Source organism: Oenanthe melanoleuca, chromosome 14 (assembly GCF_029582105.1).
Source record: "Oenanthe melanoleuca isolate GR-GAL-2019-014 chromosome 14, OMel1.0, whole genome shotgun sequence".
NCBI classification, from domain to species: Eukaryota; Metazoa; Chordata; class Aves; order Passeriformes; family Muscicapidae; genus Oenanthe; species Oenanthe melanoleuca.
The window spans coordinates 13813382-13835156 of record NC_079348.1 but is presented as its reverse complement, the minus strand read 5'-3'; the positions used below and the strand labels follow the sequence as shown (position 1 = coordinate 13835156).

General features: G+C 43.8%; 1 protein-coding gene across 2 annotated transcripts in view; it reads left to right on the top strand.

The window, feature by feature from the left end:
* Positions 1-21775, top strand: part of ADCY9 (adenylate cyclase 9) — an 82550-nt gene that overhangs the window by 38518 nt on the left and 22257 nt on the right. The window contains exons 2-5 of one of the 2 annotated variants that reach the window (XM_056502950.1): positions 5905-6077; positions 11345-11449; positions 15563-15780; positions 20232-20334. In XM_056502950.1, coding sequence (XP_056358925.1) covers positions 5905-6077; positions 11345-11449; positions 15563-15780; positions 20232-20334 — 599 coding nt within the window. The remainder of the gene's footprint in view (positions 1-5904; positions 6078-11344; positions 11450-15562; positions 15781-20231; positions 20335-21775) is intronic. The other variant, XM_056502952.1, reaches the window with a different exon arrangement.

The following is a 21775-nucleotide window of genomic DNA, read 5'->3' as shown; positions in this document are numbered from 1 at the left end:
TTGCTCCACACATTCAAATGCTTTTCCAGGTAGGCTTGTTTGGAATCCAGGTGTTTTGGGTTACATGCTTTTGTTTGCACTGAGCTGGAAGTGGTTTATGTGGGTTAGAGGGTTTTCAGGTTGAGGAAAATAAATTCAATTTTTATAGAGCCATCCAGTGTCCTTTTGTGCAGTCCTGCAGTGTGAGCAGCACAAAGCCTGTTGTATAAAAGACAGTGGTGTGATTCTGGCTTCCAGCTTTATCACCAAAATATCTGGAGATAAAAAAGCTGGAATTCACTTAGGAGTATTTTTAGGGCTTTAAAATAGAAAAAAGAAAAAAACCTCACAAATTTTTTTCATGTCATTCTGTACAGTCTTCATTAAAGCAGTCAGGTTCATTGTGTTTACCTTTACTGGTGCTTCCCTTACTGTATGGAATGGATATGATGATGTGGGGTGTATGGGATGTCTTTATGTTGTATTTGATCTTGAAGGTTCAGTGAACTGCTGTGTGTGATGTTACACACACCCCCATCCATTGTGCAGAAGGAGTAGAATTTGGTAAGCATTTTATGGGGTTATAAGAATTAACATAAAAGTTTTCATTAATTATGTGAAGAAATCTGCTGGCTGTGGCTGGCAGGTTGCTGTAAGCAGGAGGAGAAGAGGGAGGAGCTGTGCAGGACAGGACAGGGCTCCAGCCCTGCAGCCCCAGCCCCTGCTGCTGCCTCTGGGGCCAGGCTGGGCTCTGGGGCTGCAGGAAACACTGGGAGAGGAGTGATTCACAGAATCACACAGTCTGTTAGGCTGGAATAACCCCCCAGGATCATCCACACACTGAGTGCTATGTCCAGTCATTTCTTGAAATACCTGGGGGTGGGGGCTCCACCACCTCCCTGGGCAGCCCCGTCCAGTGCCTGACAACCCTTTCTTTGAAAAAAAATTATCTGATTCCCAAACTAAACCTTGAGTAGTGACAAGACAGCAGGTTTTTTGTTGTGGTTTATGTAAAATCCTAGTTCCCAATTCAGTAAATGAGTGTGTTTTGCTGGGAGGAAGGAAGAGGTTTGTGTGAACTCCCTGTGCAAAGTGCCTCTAATAAAGTGAGAAAACAGTCCCCATAAATCCAGATTTGGCAACCGTTGAACTTTAGGAATGAGGGAGAATATTTGCTACTAAAAATCACCTTTAAGTTCAGCAGCTGCTTGGACCCAAAGGATACTAAAGCTCCTGCACTGGTGTTATGTGCTGTATTATTTCTTGCATGGATTTTGGTTAGAGCCTGAAAAATCATTTGAGCTTTGACAAGAAAAAAAAACAAAAAACAAAAAACCAGCACAGAAAAGACTGCAGTTAGAAGTGATACATCACTGGGATTTTTTTAGTTATTATTTGACAGTCATGTTACATTCCAGAAATCACAGTTAATAATTTATTTTACAGAGCAAATCAGTCTAATGAAATTGTGTAGCAGCACCTTTTATTGTGTGAGGAAAGCTCACCATAAGTCTGTGTTTCCTTTCCCTGGAGTGGCAGTGCCTGAATATCAGTATTTTCACTCCCAGGTTTTTGGTAAAGTGCAAAGATGTCTTTAAAAGGTGTGGAGAAAACTTTTTATTGTCTTTCTAAAAAGAGAAAGCAAAAAGCTGATGGATTGCAGAGCAACACAGCCCAGAAATGAGTTACCCATCAGTTCAGAAAGGAGCTCAGACCAAGCCTGAGAGATGATTAAACAGTTAAAGCATGGAGACTGCAAGGGAAATGATGGTAAGTTAAACAGTGATAGAGCAGCATTAATATAAAGCTGTTTGGTCAAAAGGGTTGTAATCAATACAATTTGGATTTTATTCCATCAATATAAGGAATATTGCTGTCTCCCAGCACAGAGGGCTGCAAGCACTTAATCAGAAAGGATGCTCACCTGTTGAACTGCCCATACTGCAGCTAAAAAGTGTGATCCATGGAGGGAGGAGCAGGGATAGATAAGAAAATTTGGATTATATTTTGATTAAATGAATCAGTAAGGCCATGACTGAAATGGCCATGGTTTTTTGGTATCTCTTCAAATCAGTGCTGAAAAAGGTTTCAAAAGAATTTGTATTTCCTTACACAGAGACATGAGATGTGTAAAAATGTTTGCTAGAGAGAAAGAAATTTTCCTGTCTGCTATCAACAGAGGGGTAAAAAGTTTCAGTTCCAAACAGGCGAAGCATCAAAAATTGAAACTTGAATATTTTGTCGAAGAATTTCTTATCAGTATTTGTATGAATCCCTCATTTCCTGAAGAAAAGACAAGCAGGGGCTCATCTGGGTGTTGTGGGGATGGGCAGGAGGCTCCAGCCTCTCCCTGTACTCCTGAATTCCCTTTGCTCCGCAGCCACCGGCTTTTCTCACGCCACAGAACCTGGGGGAAGCCTGGGATGTTTATACACAGCCTTATTTATAATAACTCTTGTTTATTTTTGTGCATACGGAAAATAATTTGTGTGTGAGCACATGCATATGATTTTTTTTTGTTGTTATTAGGAGTGTTTTTTGCTGGTTGGGGTGGTTTTCTGTTTTTATAAGCTCAGAGAAATGCCATGGATCAAAGAAAGGCAGTCTGAAAAACGGAGCCAAGTACAGAGACTTCACTAATGCTTCTAAAATTCCACAGTAGTAGGACTAAGAAACCCACAGTTGTTCTATGACGACCTCATCTGTTATTATTTTGTCAAAAATACACTTTACAAACACTGCCATGTCAATATTCAAAGTAGATGAAGTCAAGCGATGAGTGTTTTGGCTCAGTGTTCAGGAGCTGTTATTCTTTATAAAGCTTACAGAATTTCAGACCTTGAAGAGCAATGAAGGGAATGGTTTGTGTTCCTCAGAGAAACACAAGAGAGCTCATTTTTTTCCCAGGGCAGAAAATACAACTGTGTTAAGTTGGTTTATTGGGGTTGTTGTAGCCTGTTCCCTGCCTTTGCTTCCAAGAGCCACCTTTGGAAAAAGCAGAATTGCAGGGTAAAGCTTGCCAGAGGACAGATTGACTATAAGGCACTTTGAGGTTGTGCTTCAGCATTTATTTTGGATAAATTTTGGGGAAGGAAGTGAGTACAAGATTGATCTTGGCCTTTATAAATAGCACTACAAGCACCTCATATCACTTTCTGCATTGCCATGTCTTGAGTTTCTTCGTTGCGCAGCAACACACACCAAAAATTGCATTTTCACATCAAACAGCAGCTCCTCTATTTATTCATTCTTTATTGTGATGTTACTTAATTGATTTAAACCTGCTGCTGCAGATGTTTCCCACTCCCTGCACTGCTTGTGTGCAAAATGACAGTGTTGGTTGCACTGATTCCCTAGAGATGTCAAAGGAGGAAGAACACTACTCCCAATGGATGCATTTTAGTTACATCAGTACAGTTCTACTCAATTAATGATCTTTTTTTATTTCAGACTCAGCCTAGGAGGTGCTTTGTGAAATGTCACAGAGTTCCAAGGAATCCTGAAGCAAATGGAGTTTTCCCATCATAAGGATTTAATAACAAAGTATTAGCTAGGCCATGTTAGTAAAGTTTTGTAAAGATGGAAGGTTTTTACACCTCTTCATTTTCCGAAACTTTACAAAAATAACCTTTTTCTATTTCTTTCTCTCCTGTTGGCTCCATACAAAACATGTGCAGGATATTGATTTTTCCCTGTCCCAATTCAAATTACCCCTTTTGAGTAATACTCCTTATGCAGGGATGTGGTGGTGCTGGGGAGCACAAGGAGGGAATGAAGGGATTCCAATAACCAAACATTTTAGCCACCTTTAGAGCCTGGGGCCACTTTAAAGTGGCTGCTGTTGATGTGCTGTGGGCTGATGGGTTTGCAGGGATGGAGAGGACAAGGTGGGGAGTGGGGTCAAGGAACTGATGTTTCAGTCTGGGGCAAGGCTGGATTCTGCTTTCCCAAATCCATTTGCAGTGTCTGGTGTACCTTTCCTCCTTCTTCTCGGTTTGGAGCTCAAACTGGAGATAATTTTACTGCATGCAACAAGATTGACAAAATAATTTTGCTGCACAGCACAGTGAGACATAAAAAGCACCTTTTCAAAAGTACAATAAACAAAGAAAAGATGTTTGTTTAGAAAAAAGTTGGAGAAATAATAGGAGTAGGGAAATTACTCCTGTTGCTTTAAGTTAGCTTTTAAAAATAGGAGTAGTCAGTTAATGCTCCAGCCTTTACCACAGTAAACATATAATTGTGAGCTGATTGTGGTGAATTCCTCAAACAGCAGCCCCCATCAGCAGAAGTTTGAAGGAAAGAGCCCTACATCTGGAAGCCAGCAGCAGTCAGGATTTTATTAAGCAGCACTGCCAAATAAAATCCGAGCACTACTATAAATGATATAAAAATAAAGATTGGCTGTGGCACAATATCTCCGAGATGCCAGCAAGTGCGCCCGGCTCTGGAGCTCTGTGTGAGAGCAGCAGAGCTTTCCCAGCAGCTTTGGAGCCCCAGGGGGACATGGTGGCTAGGGATGTGGCTTTCTGTGCTGCTTGTCATGTTCAGGAGCTGAAGCTACGAGTGGAATAAAGAGAGAAACTGCAAAATTGCTCTTAGAGCGCCTGAATCATTTTTATTGGAAAGTTTTGGCCACGTACAGTCTGTGTTGTGTATGACAGACCTAAAGCAAGGGTTGTGGAATATGATTTTCTGTCTGTGAAGGAGGTTATGAGAGAGTGACCTTATCACAGGGAGCAGGAACCTGCTCTCTTCCACTGCAACTTGACACATTTATTTGCAGCGCTCCCGCTGTGGATGGAGCCGATGGAACGGGTCGATGGCTGTGACAGCCGTGTCTGGCTGCACTGGAGCCAAGTCTCAGGGTCAGGGAGGGGATTCAGAGCTGACCCAGATGGGACCCAGCAGCCATCCCAGGAAGCCTGGGGCAGGGAGGGTTTGGAGCAGCATCCCTGGGAATGTGGGCTCTGGCACCACAGAAAAACGAGCGCTTTGCCCTTCTGCATTCTGGTGCCCTCCACCCTTTTTGGGGGATTGGTGCCCCTCCATGCTGAGCAGGACATTGCCCATGCAGTGGCAATCAAATGAATTCCATGTGAATTCAGAAAGCTGTGATTGAGAGCTCCTTCTCAGGCTTTGTATCTAGAAATAGCCCAGAACACCACAGTTCAAGGAAGTAAAAGAAGTGATATGTTAAATGAAATTCCAATCTTTCATTTTTTGAGCAGGTTTTTGATACAGCTCAGCTTGATACAACCTGCTATTTACCAGCCTGGCCTTTAATATTGGATCTGCTTTCCAATTATGCTTCAATTCATACACCAGTTGCAGAGGGCGTGTGTGGGTGTACGTGCGAGAGAGGGAGATTGATTTTGTTCTTTAAAAATGTGAAGTCTGCACTAACTATGAAAACCCATCAGAATTTCTAGCACTTAAATGCCATTTCCTTTCTCAATGTGCTACCAGCACTAAGTAATGTTCACGACATCTCTCTGGCAAGTGAAGGAGTACATTCTGGTTTTTCAGAAGTAGAATATTAATACAGATATCAGGGAAAACCAGGGTGCAGATCCTTTCCAGAAGTAAAGAGTTAAAGTGAAAGCTCAAATTACAACTTAGAAGCAAATACGTAAGGTCTTAGCTGTGTTTGTCAGAAGTACAAGAGTGAAAATGGAATAAAGAGAGTACATGTTGCTGTGTGTTGGAGTCACCTCTTGTGTCTGGAACACCAGATTTGGGTAACCCTATTTGCCACCACTTTGCACAGAACATATTCTGGTCATTTTCCCCAGCCACTGTCTATTTTGTGTGCTGTATTCCTGAGTCTTAGCAGTGCTGTTGTAGTCACTGTGCCTGAGAAGCCCAAAGGAGTGTTATCTCTGTCTTTCTGTACTTCTGACCAGTCATTTCTATTTCCTGTAGGTTTAAAGACCTATCTGATCTCGGGTCAGAAGGTGAAGGAGCCCCACTGCAGCTGTTCTCAAGCGTTGCTTCCTGGCTTGGAGTCTGCAGACGGAGCCAGGACACCGGGAACGTCATCAGCAGAGAACTCCAGCGACCCAAGCAAGACAAGCAAACAGCTGGAAAAACCCAAGGTGAGCTGTCCTCTCAAAGCCCAGCAGCAGGGATCTCAAAGCAGGGATGGGGAAACCTTACAGGCTTGTTTATGCACTGCTTTACATATTTACATATGTATGGGTGTTATACACAGAGTGACAAAACAGAGTTTGAGGGTGGAAAAATTTACCAAGTCAAATGCCACGCTCCCCATTGGGCAAACAATCCCTAAAATAAGGTGAGCACTTTCAAAGGTGGTTTCAAGTAAATATTTCTATTTATGTTTCAGGATTGAGAGGTCACTGATGCTTTTTCAGTGGTCTAGATTTTGTGGGCGGGGGGAAACAATATGATTTATGCAGCTACTGTAACTTCTGTGATTTTCTGCTTTTGCTGCTTCTGGCATTCTTCTATCATGAAGGTCATGAACCTTTGAGCCTTTTCATGAGTATTCAGCAAACATCCCTGCAAAAGATAATTGGATTGTTTTTGTGGTGGGAGAAAATGCTCTGGTGGGTTGGGAGATAGGTTTATCTGCTTGCTCTAGAAACCTATATCTGGAGCTGAGGGCAATGATTTGTATGGATTCAGCTTGGAGGAATGATGACACTTTGTTATGTTCACACCTCTCACAAGATCTCTTGACAAGGAAATCTGTGAAACAATGTGTATTGCTTCAGAGCTTTGCTGTTACTCTCCATCTTCTATCTCAGAACAGATTTCCCAAACAACAGATGTCTATTCTCACTTTTCATTTGTGCTAAGAATTCTTTCTCCTGGGCTGCCTGAGGTGGGCACAAATGTCAGAGCTGGGGAGGCATCTGCAGGTTCCTGTCCTTACACTTCAGTGTGGTCAGTCCTGACTGGAGCTCTTCAATGCAGGTTTGAGACTCAGCTGACAGACTTGATGTGGGGATAATTTTCATGCTATTTCATTTTTACTGCTTCTGGTTTGTTTTTTTTTTTCTTTTCCTGGATTAGGAGAGCATGAGTAGGGCATCTTTACCCTGCCTCTGCTCCCAGTCTGCTCCCAGTTTTAAGATTTGAAGTAAAAACCCTGGATTACAGGTGAGATCAGCTGGAGGACTGACCCAAAGAGATGGTCCAAAGTTGAGTAAGCTCCTTAGAGAGCAGGCCAGGGCTGTTCAACTACAGAAGAGAGCTGTAGCCATCTTTATCCCTTTCTAAAATATGCACTGAGTGTGGTTTGACAGCATCCAAGTTGCTGGTGATATGTTTCTATTCCTTCTCCTGTGTAAGAAAGAATATATTTGGCATCCTGCTGGCACCATCTTTCCAGCTCCCTCTTGCCTTTCAGTGAAGGCAACGGCAAATAAGGCAGGAAAATCCATCTTGGAGTTGAGGGGAGCTGTACAGATAAACCTGGGAGTGCTGCCCAGGGTGTGGTTGTGCAGAGGTCCAGGTGTGGCAGTGACAGAAGCTCCTCCATTTCAAGCAGTGAAGGAAGAAGAATGTGCCAAGTGGAGCAGGATTGCTGAGCTGCCTGTGTGGAGCAGAAGGGAGAGAGGAGGGATGAAGCCAAGCAGTGAAGCTGTGGCTGCTGTTCTGAGAGACAGTGAGGATGCCTTGGGAATGTCAGACAGCAGAGGAGGCTGTGACTGAGGACTGAAACTGCAGTGAAGGATGGGACTGACCCACCTGCAGCTGGGCCTTGATAACATTGTTATGTACAAACTTGGGGTGGTACCTGTTAAAAGGATCCAGGTGCAAAATGAGGTCTGTGGTTAAGGATCACCTCTGTGATGTGTTTTCTAAAATGAGGGTGATTTACCTTGCAGAAGGGCAGGTACAGCTGCACCACTCTTCCTGAACAGCTGGGATGTGATGTGGAACATGTTGCTGCCCTGCCATGCTTTGTCCCTAAATTTCTGCTCTGGGGCTATTGCTGGGTGTTAATTGCTATTTAGAATATCCTGAGTGGAAGGGATTCACAAGGATCATTGCAGTCCAGCTCCTGGCTCCTGAAATGTTTAATTGCTGAATAAAAGTCTGTAGGGTACAAGATTACCAGCATGGCTGTGAGTGAGAGAAGGAGAAATGAAAAGAAGCTGCTCAGAAAAGCATCTCAGCCAAGTGCCAGCTCAGATTCAGCTGCCTTGGATACCCTGTTGTGCTACAGCTTCTGCAGAGTTTGTGTCTAGAGGTGCCTGGCTTTAGTCATCACCCTCAGCACTGCAGCTCTGGCCAGGGATTTCCTCCCAGCTGGGATTCCTGAGCCTTGCCCCAGTGCTCTGATGCTGCAGTGAATTCTGGACGAGCCCAACCCCAGGTTTCCCTGGGATCCCATGAGCATCTGGCTGGTGGATGCAGAAGCCATGTCAGAGCAACTGTGTGAGCACTGGATCCAAAACCTTTCTGTGGCTGTAGTGGCAGCACAGGAGTGTGGAGCATCCCCACCTCCCCCAGCACAGCCAGAACTGGGGATTTCTGAATCCCTCTTGAGGGTAATGTGCACCAGCTTTCTCTCTGCTGGAGAGAATCACAGAATCATGGGATGGTTTGGGTTGGAAGGACCTTAAAGCCCATCTGGTTCCACCCCATGCCATGGAAGGGACACCTTCCACTATCCCAGGTTGCTCTAAGCCCTGTCCAGCCTTAGACACTTCCAGGGCTGGGGCAGCCACCACCTCAAACCTATAGGTTTGCCTATAGGGCAAACCTATGCCAGTGTTTCACCACTCCCATTGTTAAAAATTTCTTCCTTATATCTAATCTAAATTGCCCCTCTTTTGCTTTAAAAATATATGTATGTTAAAAAGCCCCCACAAGGTACCACTGCAATTTGATCACAGATCATGCACAGTTTTTGAAAAGGAGTGGGTTTCTTTTTTACAGCTTTTGGGCTTTTCGTGAGGGTTTTTTTCAAGCCTGCAGCTTGCTGGTAGGGTCTGGAGATAATAATTTGCAAAAGAATCATGACTTACATGCCGACTGTTTTAAATACAAAGCTGTAAATGGTGTCAGTGTAGGAGGAGATGACTCCAGCTCTGCAAAAGAGACTTAAGTAGGAGAGGCAAAATTACAGGCAAGTTGAAATATTTTTATTTTAAAGGGAATAAGTGGCTACATTGGATGCAGAGGATGACTTTCACATTTTGGGCTTGAACGGATGTTCTAGAGGACAAGATCTGTAAAGGAAAGTCAGGAGGGAGAGTGCAACAGTAATTGATCCATGAAAGGAATTGTATTTCCTCCTCTGGTGTATCTGTAGTTCATTTAACTGCAAATCTTGTTGCAGTTTGAATGTCAATAAGATGTGTTTACATTCATAAAATGGTGAACACAGAGGGTGAAAACTCTGAGTAAATCTATAATAGCAGGTGGCTTTTTGAATGAAAACACTCTACCCTGCCTAAGTGGTTTTGGTATCAGTTTATCTTCCCTATCATCTTTTATGACATGCCTCACTTGACAGGGAATCATAAGCTGTTGTAAAAATGTTTTAATGATTGCTTGGTATGAAAACAGAAAGTCCTTTGCTTGTCTTGGTGTTTGCTGGAAGTGCATTAATGGTTTATTCATGGCACTGAGGTCACAGCACACGGAGCCTCTGAATGCCTGCAATAGAGAAGGAAGTTAATGATGTTGACTTGAACACATGGGGAAAGTCAGAGGAACTCCTGCCTCTTCTCAAAGGTCAGGCTGCTTTTCCAAGCCCTTTGTCTTCTGGCTTAACCCCAGGAGACAAGTGTTGGAGGTGGTCTGGCTGATTTATTAGTAGGATCAAACAGGGAGTGGTTTCTTCTTTTTTTTAGAGGTATTTGGTTTTAGTCACCATTACCTGACTTTTGCCATGAATAAATCTAAATCTAACTCCTAGAGGGTCAGTTAGTAAAGCTTGTTAGCCAACTGCCAATTTATTTTTTAGGCCATCTAGTAATGCCTTCCACCAAGTGGCCAAGACATTTGTGATAGTTAGAGATTATTTTTAAACAAAACCATTTGAGAAGCAGCTCCAAAGTTTCTTCATTTGTGTTGGTATTTGTTCAGACTGCGCAGGTTCAGAACTGGATGTGAATTGTTTGTCTGATGCCAGGTTAGGAAACTCAGAGTAATTTCAGCGTCCAGCCTGGGGAACAGCAGACAGGATGGTCTGCTGGCTGCTGAGGAGGCTCAAGGTCCTACATGAAAGCCTTTGAGAGGCATTGGTGAATGGTTAGATGTTACAGGGAGAGTGGGCTGGGAGAAACTTCTGAAAAGTAAACATGCTGGGGATTTTCAGGTGGGACGTCAAAGGTGGAAAAGGAGCATTAGTTGAAAAGTTAGTTCTGAAAATACTTAACGTGCTGGTCTGTGAAATGGGGAGTGAACCTGAAGGCAGAAGTTGTGGGTTTGGACTAGAGAGGCTTGAACATGTCCAGAACAAACAGACAAAATTAACATGGGATGTTGAGTTTGTGACAGAAAGCTCAAGTTCTTGCTGGGAAACTTGCTGTGATGTTTAGTAGCAGACTTTGGCGAGCTTGGTCACAGTGAACATCTCCAGAGCAAAGCAGCTGCCAAGAGGGTCCTTCTGGGCAGGATCCTGCCTGAACACTGCCAGCACTGGAGAAGAGAGTGAAGAACTTGGAAGACACAAGTCCAGGGTTAATTCCCCTAATGAAGATCACATTTTAACTTGAAGGAATTAGCTTCTTTTAAAAGCTCAAGTGCAACATTTTAGGTTGCTTCCAAAATGCACAACCTGGAACTAGTACAAATCCTGATGGTTTTGCTTTCCTTGTTCCCTGTGACATTTGCTGGGTGTTTGGCTCTAACAGTGTAGGATAGCCTGAGCTCCTCTCCCCTTTCTTAGGATTCTGTATGGAAAAGCATTTTCCTTTATTCCTTTCAGATTTGTTGCTTTCTGACTGTTCATAATGCATCATGGTGTTTCATGCTTTTTCTGGGTTTTGTTGCATTTTGTGCTGTCTTCTCTCCTAATGGCATTCAGATCCCTTTGCAGGCACGTTTCACACAGGAAAATTGCACTTCTCCTGTTAAAGAGTGTTTTATTCCTCTTGGGGAGGTCCTTTGCCTGTGCACAGCAATTACAGTGTATCTGTGATCCTACACTAGTGAGGCTTTCCTGGATTAGATTTATCTTCAGCAAACAGCAAATCTGTGATTTATTTTTGAAATGGTGCGTTCTGTTCCAGTCAAATTTTACTCCCTGCCTCCCATTCTGTAGCTTTGTTTATCTTTGAACCGTGCTGCAAGTATACAAGTGGACTAAATTACAAATTGCATCATACTACAAGGACACTAGAACATTCCTGGCTAAAATTCTTTTGTCTCATTTCAGCCTTGCCCTTCATGTAGTACCACCCTTACTCCCCACTGCGATGTCAGCATAGATGAAGGAGCTATCCAAAATGGTTGTCAGGATGAGCATAAAAACAGTACAAAGGTAATTGAAGTATTTCTCACTTCCCCTTTTCACTTATTCCTCTGCTTCCCTCGGCTTTCTTATTTTTGCACCACTCTTCCTTTATCCAAGCTCTTAAGCAGGAAAACTGATTTTAATTTTCTTGATTTGCATTCAGAAATTTAGTTAGAGTCCCCCTGCTCCAATTTTCAAAATTTTTGATAATGTGAGCTCAGCTTGGTCCTGAGAAGAACCTAAAATTTGGACTCTCCAGACTATGCTGATAGTACCCAAAGAGGGAGGCCCAAGGAGCACTACCCCACTCTGCATCCTCTCACAGCAGACACAAGTCCCATGTCTCGCCAGCGTCTCCTGCATCACCAGTCTGACACAAGGTCACCAAATTCACAGCTTTAAGTCACTTTGACAGAAACAGCCTCTTTCATGTTCTTCATGCTGCTGCCACACTTGCTTTCCTTGCCTGTTGCTTAGATGTTCTCACTGAAGCCACCAACTTCCTCTGGCACTCCAGACTCTGCCTGTTTGCCGTCCTGCTCGTGGCCTTCACAGCCTCTCTGCTCTGCCTGTCGCCTCTCCCTCCTCCTGAATGTTAAGCTAAATGCAGGCTGAGTACCAGTGCTCATTACCTGGTTGTTATATATTCAAATAAATATCATGTTTTCCCTCCTTGGGGAGAATCACTTTGTAGACATGCTGTGAGACAGTGAGTTTGTTTTTCACGTCTGCCTTACAGCTCTTCTCGCTGGTAAAGCTGATTGAAAAACTTGCCAGCACTGCTGCCACTGCTGAGGCACTACATTAATCTGTGTTTGCCCCTCTCTGTCTGTACTTGACCTGTTGTCTCATGCTTAAACTGTAAGCTCAGAAGCAGGGCCTGCTTTACTGGGGTGTAGGGTGTGTTACACTGCAGTTCTGTGCCAGAGTTCCAGGAAACAGCCTAAGAAAAGAATAAAATCGTGATCCCTTGAGCCCTGAGGGAGGTGTCAGCAGGGACTTGTCTCAAACCAGCTTGAGATCTCTAAGACAGAGAACATGTGGGAGATCTGCCTGGGCTGCCAGGATGGTAGGCAGGAGATGTTCTTCCCCAGGTGGCCTCTGCCCACATGAGGGATCTCCAAGGACTGACTGAAGAGGGATTGTCCTTAGGTACCAACTGTCTGCTTTAAGCTGCTTCCTACTGTAGCTGCATTGGCTTCATGTGTGTGAATCAGCAAGTCATCTGACTTTCCTTGGAGGAGAACTGTATACAGATTTGAGGAAGAGGTCTGTAATTCCACTGGAGGAATTCCAGTGGAGCCCAAATCACACGTCCTTCTTGGGTTTGGTTTGATTATTGCTCAGCCAAAGATGGGAGCTGTGTTATGGCTATCAGTAAGTCTGGGATGCCTGTTCAGCTGAAACCTCAAACAGCAGCCACATGCACATTTGATTCCCAAGGCTTCCTTGCAGCCTCAGCTCTCTTGGGAAGAAGAGCCATGAGCTCCCTCTACCCATCTCTGTTCCCTTCCCACACCACATGCTGCACTCATGTCCCCTGTCTTTAGGGAATGTTAATGATGCTTAATCATATCCTTCGACAGCCTCTGGAGCTTCCTTGTCTCTTGATGAGAGGAAACTCCACACCAAGCCTCCAGTTCTCAGGGAAACCCTACAGCCTGTTGCCTTCAGAAGTCCCAGTAAGGTTGGAACTAACATTTAATAAATAGGGATTTTCTCCTACACAAATGGTTTCATACTCTAATCCCTGCCTGTTAAGATTAACAGAGCACAGAGAAACCTTGAGCAAGCTGAAGGGAAGAATTTTCTTGGGGATTTGAGCTTTTGCCAAGGAGCTAAAGAGAAAGTCCATGCTGACCTTCTTTGAAAGAGAGAATTTTTCAGTGCATTTTTCAGATGATCTTGAGGAACAGCAGGGAAAGCAGACAGTGTATAGGAGTCCAAATCTTTTATTTGAGCTGATCATAACAAAAACTGTGGGTTCTTGGTTACTGCTTTTCAAGTAACAAGTTACTGGAGTGGTGAGGAAGAGGCAAAAGATGGTTTCATGGGGGTTAAAAAAAAGATGGTAGCTATCACTTTCAGTTTTTCCTTAGGCCTCATATTGTTCCGGGAAATGCTCTGAGTAGATACAATCTTTAACATAAGTTAAAAAAAACCCAACTCACCAAACAATGAAGGCTCTTCCCTAAGAGCTGGTTAGTGAGTTTATTTGGTTTCCCTTTGCTACTCATCCTCACCTCAGAACCAGAGGGGTTTGCCCTGGTTCTGCAGGATGCTCCTGATCCCTCTGGGCAGGCTGGATAACCTGGCAGGGATGGAGGAGGACTTGCTCAGGAGCTGATGAATGTTTCCTCTTAGAAAATAACCTGGTGACTTTTCATGTGAGAAGTTCTTGTGCCTGTGCCTTACAGGAGTGTCCCTCTGTCCTGGGGCTCTCGGTGTGCCCCTGCTGGGATCTGTGGCTGGAATCCCCTTTCCCTTCTGGTGATTATGGTCTGCAGCAAAGCATTGGCAGCACACCAAGGAAACCACCCCATTTCCTATTCCTTCCTCAGCTGCTGTCACTGTGCTGGGAACACCTGCAAGCTGCCAAAACAACTCTTGTGAGGGCTAGAAGGGAGCAGACTGGAATCCTTCCATCTCCTGGCTCCCAGCTCGTGCCTCTGGGCTCACACCTCGCTCGGGGCAGCCCACGGGGTGGGGATCCCTCATTCCCCAGGGAGGGGGGAGGAAGGGGAAGCACAACCCACCCCCCTCCTGCTTTTCCTGTAGCTCCAGGGAACCATTCCAACACACCTTGTTATGGCTTTAGCTCTGGAGCTCTTGGCTGTGACAGGAGCCAAGCACTTCCTGACTCTGCCCTGTACAGGGTTCTCCTGCTGCCCCCTTAGTTTTGTGTCTTCTTGGCTGTGTCTGAACCTTTCCCTTCACCTGGCTGTGTTCACGTGCCTCCTTTGCTTCACAGGACAGATCACATAAGGAAATGGAATTGATTTTGCATGGGCAGCCAGAAAGAAGATATTTTTTAACTTTAACTAAGTTGATTTTACAATGTCAGTAATATATTTCAGCACGTGGCTGGGGTGGTGATGATATTTATGGTACTTATTTATGGTCACTGTGGTGGCATCCAAGAATAGTCTTCTGGAGGAGCTTGTCACTTCTGTACAAGCAGGAATGGAGAAACTTCTGTCATGAGTGGGCTTCAGGATGAGGATAAATGCTACGTGATAAGTGATAAGATATGGAGGGGGGAGATGAACACTCAAATATGCCAAGTTTGCTCTATGTTTGCATTTGAAAATGATCCTGACTAACTGCAGTTCATTTTCATTCTAATCACACTTAGCTGTCTAATTCTTTTGGAATTGCTTCAGTACATACTGGTCTAGGTCAAACAAAATGTAAAAGAGGGAACTTCAGGCTTCATGAAAATAGAATTATTTTTGTTTAAAAGTAATTTGTGTTCTCCAATGACAGCAGCATTGGTGATGCTGTGTACCTAAGCACTGTTGGAAGCTGTTACCAGAATTAAAGCTGTCTTAACTAATACAAAGGCAAAAGAAAACCAGAAAAAGGAGTATGTCTTAGAGAAGGAAATGCAGTTGAATTTGCAGGAGTTTTTGTTGTAGGATGAGATGTACAAAAGGGCTGTTCCCCCTGGTGGGGTGGTGGGGGAACCTCTGGGAAAGCAGCAGGCAGGTAGTGGTCAGGGAAAGGATCAGCAAGGGCTGGCAGAGTGAGCTGTCTCATGACCCAGGGGGAGCCAGCACAGATTAAATGTGTATTTAAAAGGCTTTTTAGAAGAATCTTAACTGTAAGATGAGTGAATAAAATTTGGGCTTGTGGTTGGTTGTCACTGAATGTGTGAAAACGTGCTTGGTTTTCTGCTCCTTAGAGAGTTGGTTCATAAAAAGCACAAAGGTGGCACCTGAGCAGGCACATAGGAGGTGTGGGAGATACATCCACAGGAAATGTGGATGGATTCAAGGCAGAGGGGTTTGGTCTTTGTGGTCAGGGCAGAGCTCAGGGTGCTGAGGGAAGAGCTTCTCTCAGTTTTTGCTCCTTGCAACCTCTCCTGTCTGCTCTTAACTACTGACATTCCCTGGGTGTGTTTTGCTCTCTGCTGTCCAGGCTCCAGGAGGACACAGTCCAAAGACTCAGAATGGACTGCTGAGTCCTCCCCAGGAGGAGAAGCTCAGCAACAGCCAGACCTCCCTGTATGAGATGCTGCAGGAGAAGGGGCGCTGGGGCGGGGTCAGCCTGGACCAGTCAGCTCTGCTCCCTCTGAGGTTCAAAAACATCCGGGAAAAGACAGATGCCCACTTCGTGGATGTGATTAAAGAGGACAGGTAAGGAAAATGGAGCTGTGCAGTGTAAGATCCTTAAAGGTGAGATGGCACTGCTGGGATCCCATATCTTTAGTATTTGTGTGCTTTTTATCTGATTTCAGGGATTGTCGTCAACATATAACACGTTATAAATTTTCTGATTTTAGTCTTTATTCTGTTCAAACCACAGTAGAAACTTGAAATGTCAGAAACTTTCTGTTTAAAATAAGTAAAACCAGTTTTTCATTGCTTCTATGATGAGCAGTCCTCCTGTCAGTCCTCCTTCAGTCAATTCCTGGAAAGGGAAATTGCTCTTTAAATCTCTTGTCACGAAGTTGAACTCCATTTTGTATTCCAAGGTCCTCTTAATGCATGTAGTGTGTACCTTCCTCTGCAATTTAAGGTGTAACATAAAATCTGAACCACAAAACTCACATTTTTTTGTAGTAAAAGGAAAACATCTGATAACATGACAAATCATGAAATCCTACTGGACTTGGAAGCAGAATTAATAGGAATGAATTCTCGTGGACTTACTATCTACTTAGATATTGTAAAATAATTTTCTCTATTTCTAACAAAAAAAGCTTATTGTGGGCAGAGGAAATATTCTTCAAAATTTAGTAGTGTGGGATTTTTATCAGCACAGAACCGTATCTCCATTATGGCAGTGACTTGACTGGAGCAGCTAAACAGATAGCTTGAATTTGTTATTATTTATGGTTATTTTTATTTTTTTTTCGTTATTTCCACTCAGATTGAGGGTGTTTTATCTAAATATCCTTGAAACTGTTTTCTCCTATGGACTCAGCAGTTTGGAGAAGGAACACCATCACCTTTTATGGAAACATGACTTGGGCAGGGAGAGGTGAGAGGGAGGGACAGGAGTCCCTGTCAAGTCTTTTACCTAGATTTTCTCAGTTTACCTTTCTCCCACTGCCAACTTGAGCCAAAATTTAGGATTCTTTTGGGTTTTTTTCCTCGATGTGTGGTCTCTCATTAGTGGCTGAGAATGGAGGTTTAGCTGATATTTCCAAATATTAGATAGTAGACGGATTGGGAATGTCCAAATGTTGGCAGAAATCAGCCAGAACAAATAGGAATATTGTTTAAAATGTAACCAGCACTCTGCAAACTGGAAGTTACAGAAGTAGCTTAACTTCTGTATGAAGATACCTCACTCAAGTTCTTGTGTTCTTGCTTGGTGCTTGCTTTCCTCCTCCACTCCCAAATTGGGTAATTTTTTCTGATTTGGAAGGAGTACCATGATTTGAGATCAGTCAAAGCCTGGCTTTTTTTTGGTCCCAATTAAATATCATCATTACCATATTAAGTGGGCCATTTCTTGTTGCCAGGGAAACTTCTCTGCTGAGTTCAGTTCATGTAAACACAACTTTCCAAAAATAATCTTCTGATTAATTAGATCTATGCAAAATGCTTTAAGCCTACCAGTTTACACTGATTTTTTCAACATTTCTCAATGAGAAATGATATGGAATAAGACATTTTAAAAATGTTCTTGGTCCCCTTCTGTAAAACATAATTGTCTTGATGAATCCAATATCTATGAGGATCTTTGAATGGGGAATTTGAAGGTGTCTTAGGGAGGGGACCAAGCTTCCTCATGGTCATTTTACAGGAATCCCCATTTTCACTGAGTTCTGCTGTGTTGGTTTGATGCTTTTGCAAAGCCAAGTGATCTTCCCTGAGCAGTGATTTCCACTGCAAGGCACTTGGATATAAATTCCTGTTAACAGAGAATACTTAACCCAGATATGGTGATAAAGTGCATAAATTAATCCCACAGGCTTCCTGCAGAGCTGGGAAGGGTTAAACATCTCCTGGGGGGATTCAGGAGCCAGTACCCTGCATTAGGAACTGCCTGGGGCCAGCTGGGAGGAAATGCTGGACACTGGGGATATTGAGCTCAGCTGTGTGGCTGAGAGGTTTTTGCATGCCAAGATTTCACCTTGGAGCTGATACCTTGGCACAATTCCAATGTTCTTTAAAAATGATATTAATAAAGACAGTATTAGTGTGGCATGTTTGTATTAGTACATTATAAAAGAATCCTTTTATGAAAGTTACCAGTTTTTACAGCTTGATTCTCTATATTTGACAAACAGTGAATACTTTCAGCTTTGAGTCTGGCTTTACTTCTGTAAAAATCCTGTGCTTTCTTCATTGTAACCTTACTGTGTTCTTTAAAAGAAAACTGTAGTGTAAGAGTATAGAATATTTTAGCTTAATTTCACTGGGAATATCCTCAAAGGATTTTTTGTTTGGTGATTTTTGTTTCCAGCAAAAATTAGATATTCTTTAGGTTATAGAACATCTGAAGTACAAGAAGCAAATACTCCTATGTGCTGACCAGGACAGTATTCACTAAATTCTCTTCAGACTTCCAGAGCAGAATCTCAGACATGTATGAAGCTCCCCCAGAACTGGGTTCTTTGCAGCCCTTCATCCCCTCCTTGGGGCAGTTTCTTGTTTAAATACTTTCTCATTATTTTTAAATTTGTTTTTCTCTTTCACTTTTTGCTTCCCAGTCTTGCTTGATCTGGGGAACACCCTGTGCTGGGAGGCAGAGGCCTCCTGGGAAGCAGATGATGTACTTGACTGTTTCATCAAGTGGGATCTTCCTTTTGGAGGCAGAATGAGCTGTCAGGGAGCTGAGAAGGCCCCAGAAATGCTCCTTTCTCCCTGGTTCCATCGTGTTCCACCTTCTGTTTCGTGCTGCACTGTGGAGCTGGACTGTTCCTCCTACAATCACCACCTCCACTGAGCTTCCCTGCAGGAAAAAGGGGGATTTGACAGTACTTAAAAAACAACAAACCCAAAAGCTTTCCAAATTTTTGTTATAAGATGCTCTTAGAAATGTCTAAGAAAGGTGAGGAATGAAGACAAGGAAGAGTGACAGGGAGAGGGGTGACTCAAGTGAGTGTATCCTGTCATTCCTTCAGAGTATCCTGATAATTGTAATGTATTGGCCAAGGCCAGAATGTTTAAAGGTTATTGGCCATATTCATGCTTAGTCTCCTTTGTCTTCTCTAGCATCAGTCTAGGAATGTGTGTTTGGTTGATCTTGCATCTCAATTAAAAAAAAAAAAAAAAAGCTTCCCACATGCCATCTTGTGCTGGGAGCTTGTACTTCCAAGAAAACCTCTTAAGCAAGAGTTTCATAAAAATAAACAGAAAATAACCCCAAAACCAAGCCCCCTTAAAAAAAGAATTCAGGCTCAGACAAGCTCTGTAGGATCTTTCTTTCAGCTTCTTCATCTGCTTGGAATTTGACCTTATGTGCATCTCTGGTTTTTGCTCAGTCACCAGCTTGGAAATTACCCACTCTGACTGTGGCTGCAGTTCCCAGGGTAGGAAAGCAGCCACCCCATTTTAGATTCAGAGGGATTTTAGAAACAATTCCCTGTAAATAACACAGGGAATCAGTTGCTTGAAAATGAGAGGAGGTTCACAGGCAGGGTGTGTTTGGAAGCTGCACAGAGGCACAAGTGCCACAAGCAGCTGTGACCTTGCCCTGTGACCCTGGGCACCAGCACTCGGTGCCCTCGAGTCCCTTCAGCTCCCTGGCACCTGCTCAGGGCAGTGAAGGTTGGCAGGTCAGTGCCAGCAGGGAACTTCATTCTTAAACCTCATACTGCTCAGGCAAAACTCAGACAGCTTTGCATTTTCTTCCAGAGGATGGAAAATAAACCCAACTTCTAATAATTGAAGCCTCTTTGATGTTGTTGTGGGGTTTTTTCACCTTCAGTGGAAAAGATGAAGGTGAAGCAGGGCATAAACACCCTCTGGTAGATGCTGCCTCTGGGTTCCTCAGCCCTGATGTCATTAGTTGTCACTGCCCTTGGTGATGGTGCAGGTCATTCCAAATCTCCCATTTCAGAAGTAAATCTCAGCTCCCCGTCTCTTCTCTGCAGCCTGGATCATTAAGGGAATGTTCCCAGTTGAGTTACTGAGTTATTTTAGTGTCTGAAATAACAAGAAACTGCTTTCTAACTGTTTTCTAAAATGGGCAATGGTTGTTTTTTTTCCCCCATAACAATTTGTCACCTTTGTCATCCTTGGCTTACTTTGAGCCATAGAATTCCACCCAAGACACAAATATCCCACAGCCACGTGTCTCCAGAGGTTGTGTGTCTGTAGCAGCAATTAACCTTTACTGTTTGCTGGCTTATGTTACAATTATCTGTACTCATCAGTTAGATCTGGTAAATTTTTGGAAGGATTTGTTAGATTCTTCCTGGAAGTATAAAAGTTTGCTTTTTTGTGGAATATTTCCTTTGACTGAGCAAGTGATGTGGGTAAGAGAATACTTTGGTGATTAAGAAAGAAGAAAAACCACAGGAACTTCAAAGCCAAGTGTCATCACCCCTAGAAACAGCAGCCACAGACTGAGGGGGCCTGAAGGAAGTACAGCTGAACAAACTGATGTTGATTTTGTCTTCTCTCTTCAGCCTCATGAAAGATTACTTCTTTAAACCACCTATTAACAAGCTGAGCCTCAACTTCTTGGATCAGGATTTGGAGATGGCCTACAGGACAAGCTACCAGGAAGAGGTGTGTTCCTACTGCCCTTGGTTTCTGTCTAAGCCACTGTCTGTCCTTAGGTTTTTTAACATATTTTGTTACAATTGTTTCATGATGAGAGTGATAAAATGTCAAATGTGATTTGCTACTTGGTATTGCTGCCTCTAAAAACAGTCTTCTTTCAGTTTATTGTAGAATTATGGAATGGTTTGGGTTGGAAAGGACCTTAAGCCCATCTCATTCTACCCCCTGCCTTGGGCAGGGACACCTCCCACTGTCCCAGGCTGCTCCAGCCCTGTCCAGCCTGGCCTTGGGCACTGCCAGGGATCCAGGGGCAGCCACAGCTGCTCTGGGCACCCTGTGCCAGGGCCTTAGAGAGAATTCCTTCCCAATATCCCATCTAACTGCACTCTGGCACTGGGAAGCCATTCCCCCTTGTCCTGTTACCCCAGGCCATCATCAAAGTGCCCCTCCAGCTCTCCTGGAGCCCCTTTAGGCCCTGGAAGGGCTCTGAGGTATCCCTGGAGCCTTCCCTTCTCCAAGCTGAACCCCCTAGCATTCCAAGCCTGACATCAGAGCAGAGGAGTTCCAGCCCTTGCAGCATCTTTTGCCATGCCCTGAGTCCAGTCCAGTGTTTGGGCTGGAAATCTGAGGTGCACTGATTGCTTCTCACCTGTCTTTTCTCCATGTTCAGGTTAATATTTTAAGTCTTTAGGGTGGCCAGAGAACCATACTGAGATGGTAAGGACTGTCACTCACCGAAGTAAAGGACCAATTGCTGCTTGTCTTCTCATCAAATACTCTAACTTTGAGAATGGTCACTTGGAATTTGATTCTTGTTTAGTCACAGTCCCATGGTTTTCCCTGTGGAATCCAAACCTGTGCTGAACTCAAGTGTCCTAATTCCATTCAGATACAGACACCTCAAAACACTGGAGTTGTAAGGAGCAGTAAATTGTAAGGAACTCTGTGTTTTCTTCAGGATTCTGCACTGAGTCTAAAAATTTCTTAATTCCCTTGGGGGATGATAATATCTCAGGCTTTCCACAGCACTGGATTTCCCTGCCTGACTGATAGGAGCTAGCAGGATAGTTTAAATTCACCTAGAGTGACATTAGGTGTCACTTAGAACTGAGGCTGCATTTCCACCAGTAGCTGAAAAATTGCTGCCAGGAAAAGGCAATTGCTCTGCCCTCCTTGCTCCTCCTCCCTGCTCCCTCTAATGGCTCTTCTCAGCCTTCCCTGCTGGGAGCAGTTCATTTACTAGCCTAGCATGAAATATTCATGGGGTTTTTTTCTGTTTGGGGCTCTTTCTCTTTCCACCTGAGGCTGGTTTGTGCTGTGCTGGAGCAGCAGCAGCTCTGGAGAGGTTGGCAAGTGCCAGTGCCAGCACGAGATAAGCGTCCGGCAGCAGGAAGGGGAATGGGCCCTTCCCTTCCAGCAGCACTGAGCTCTTGATTTGGGTGGTCCA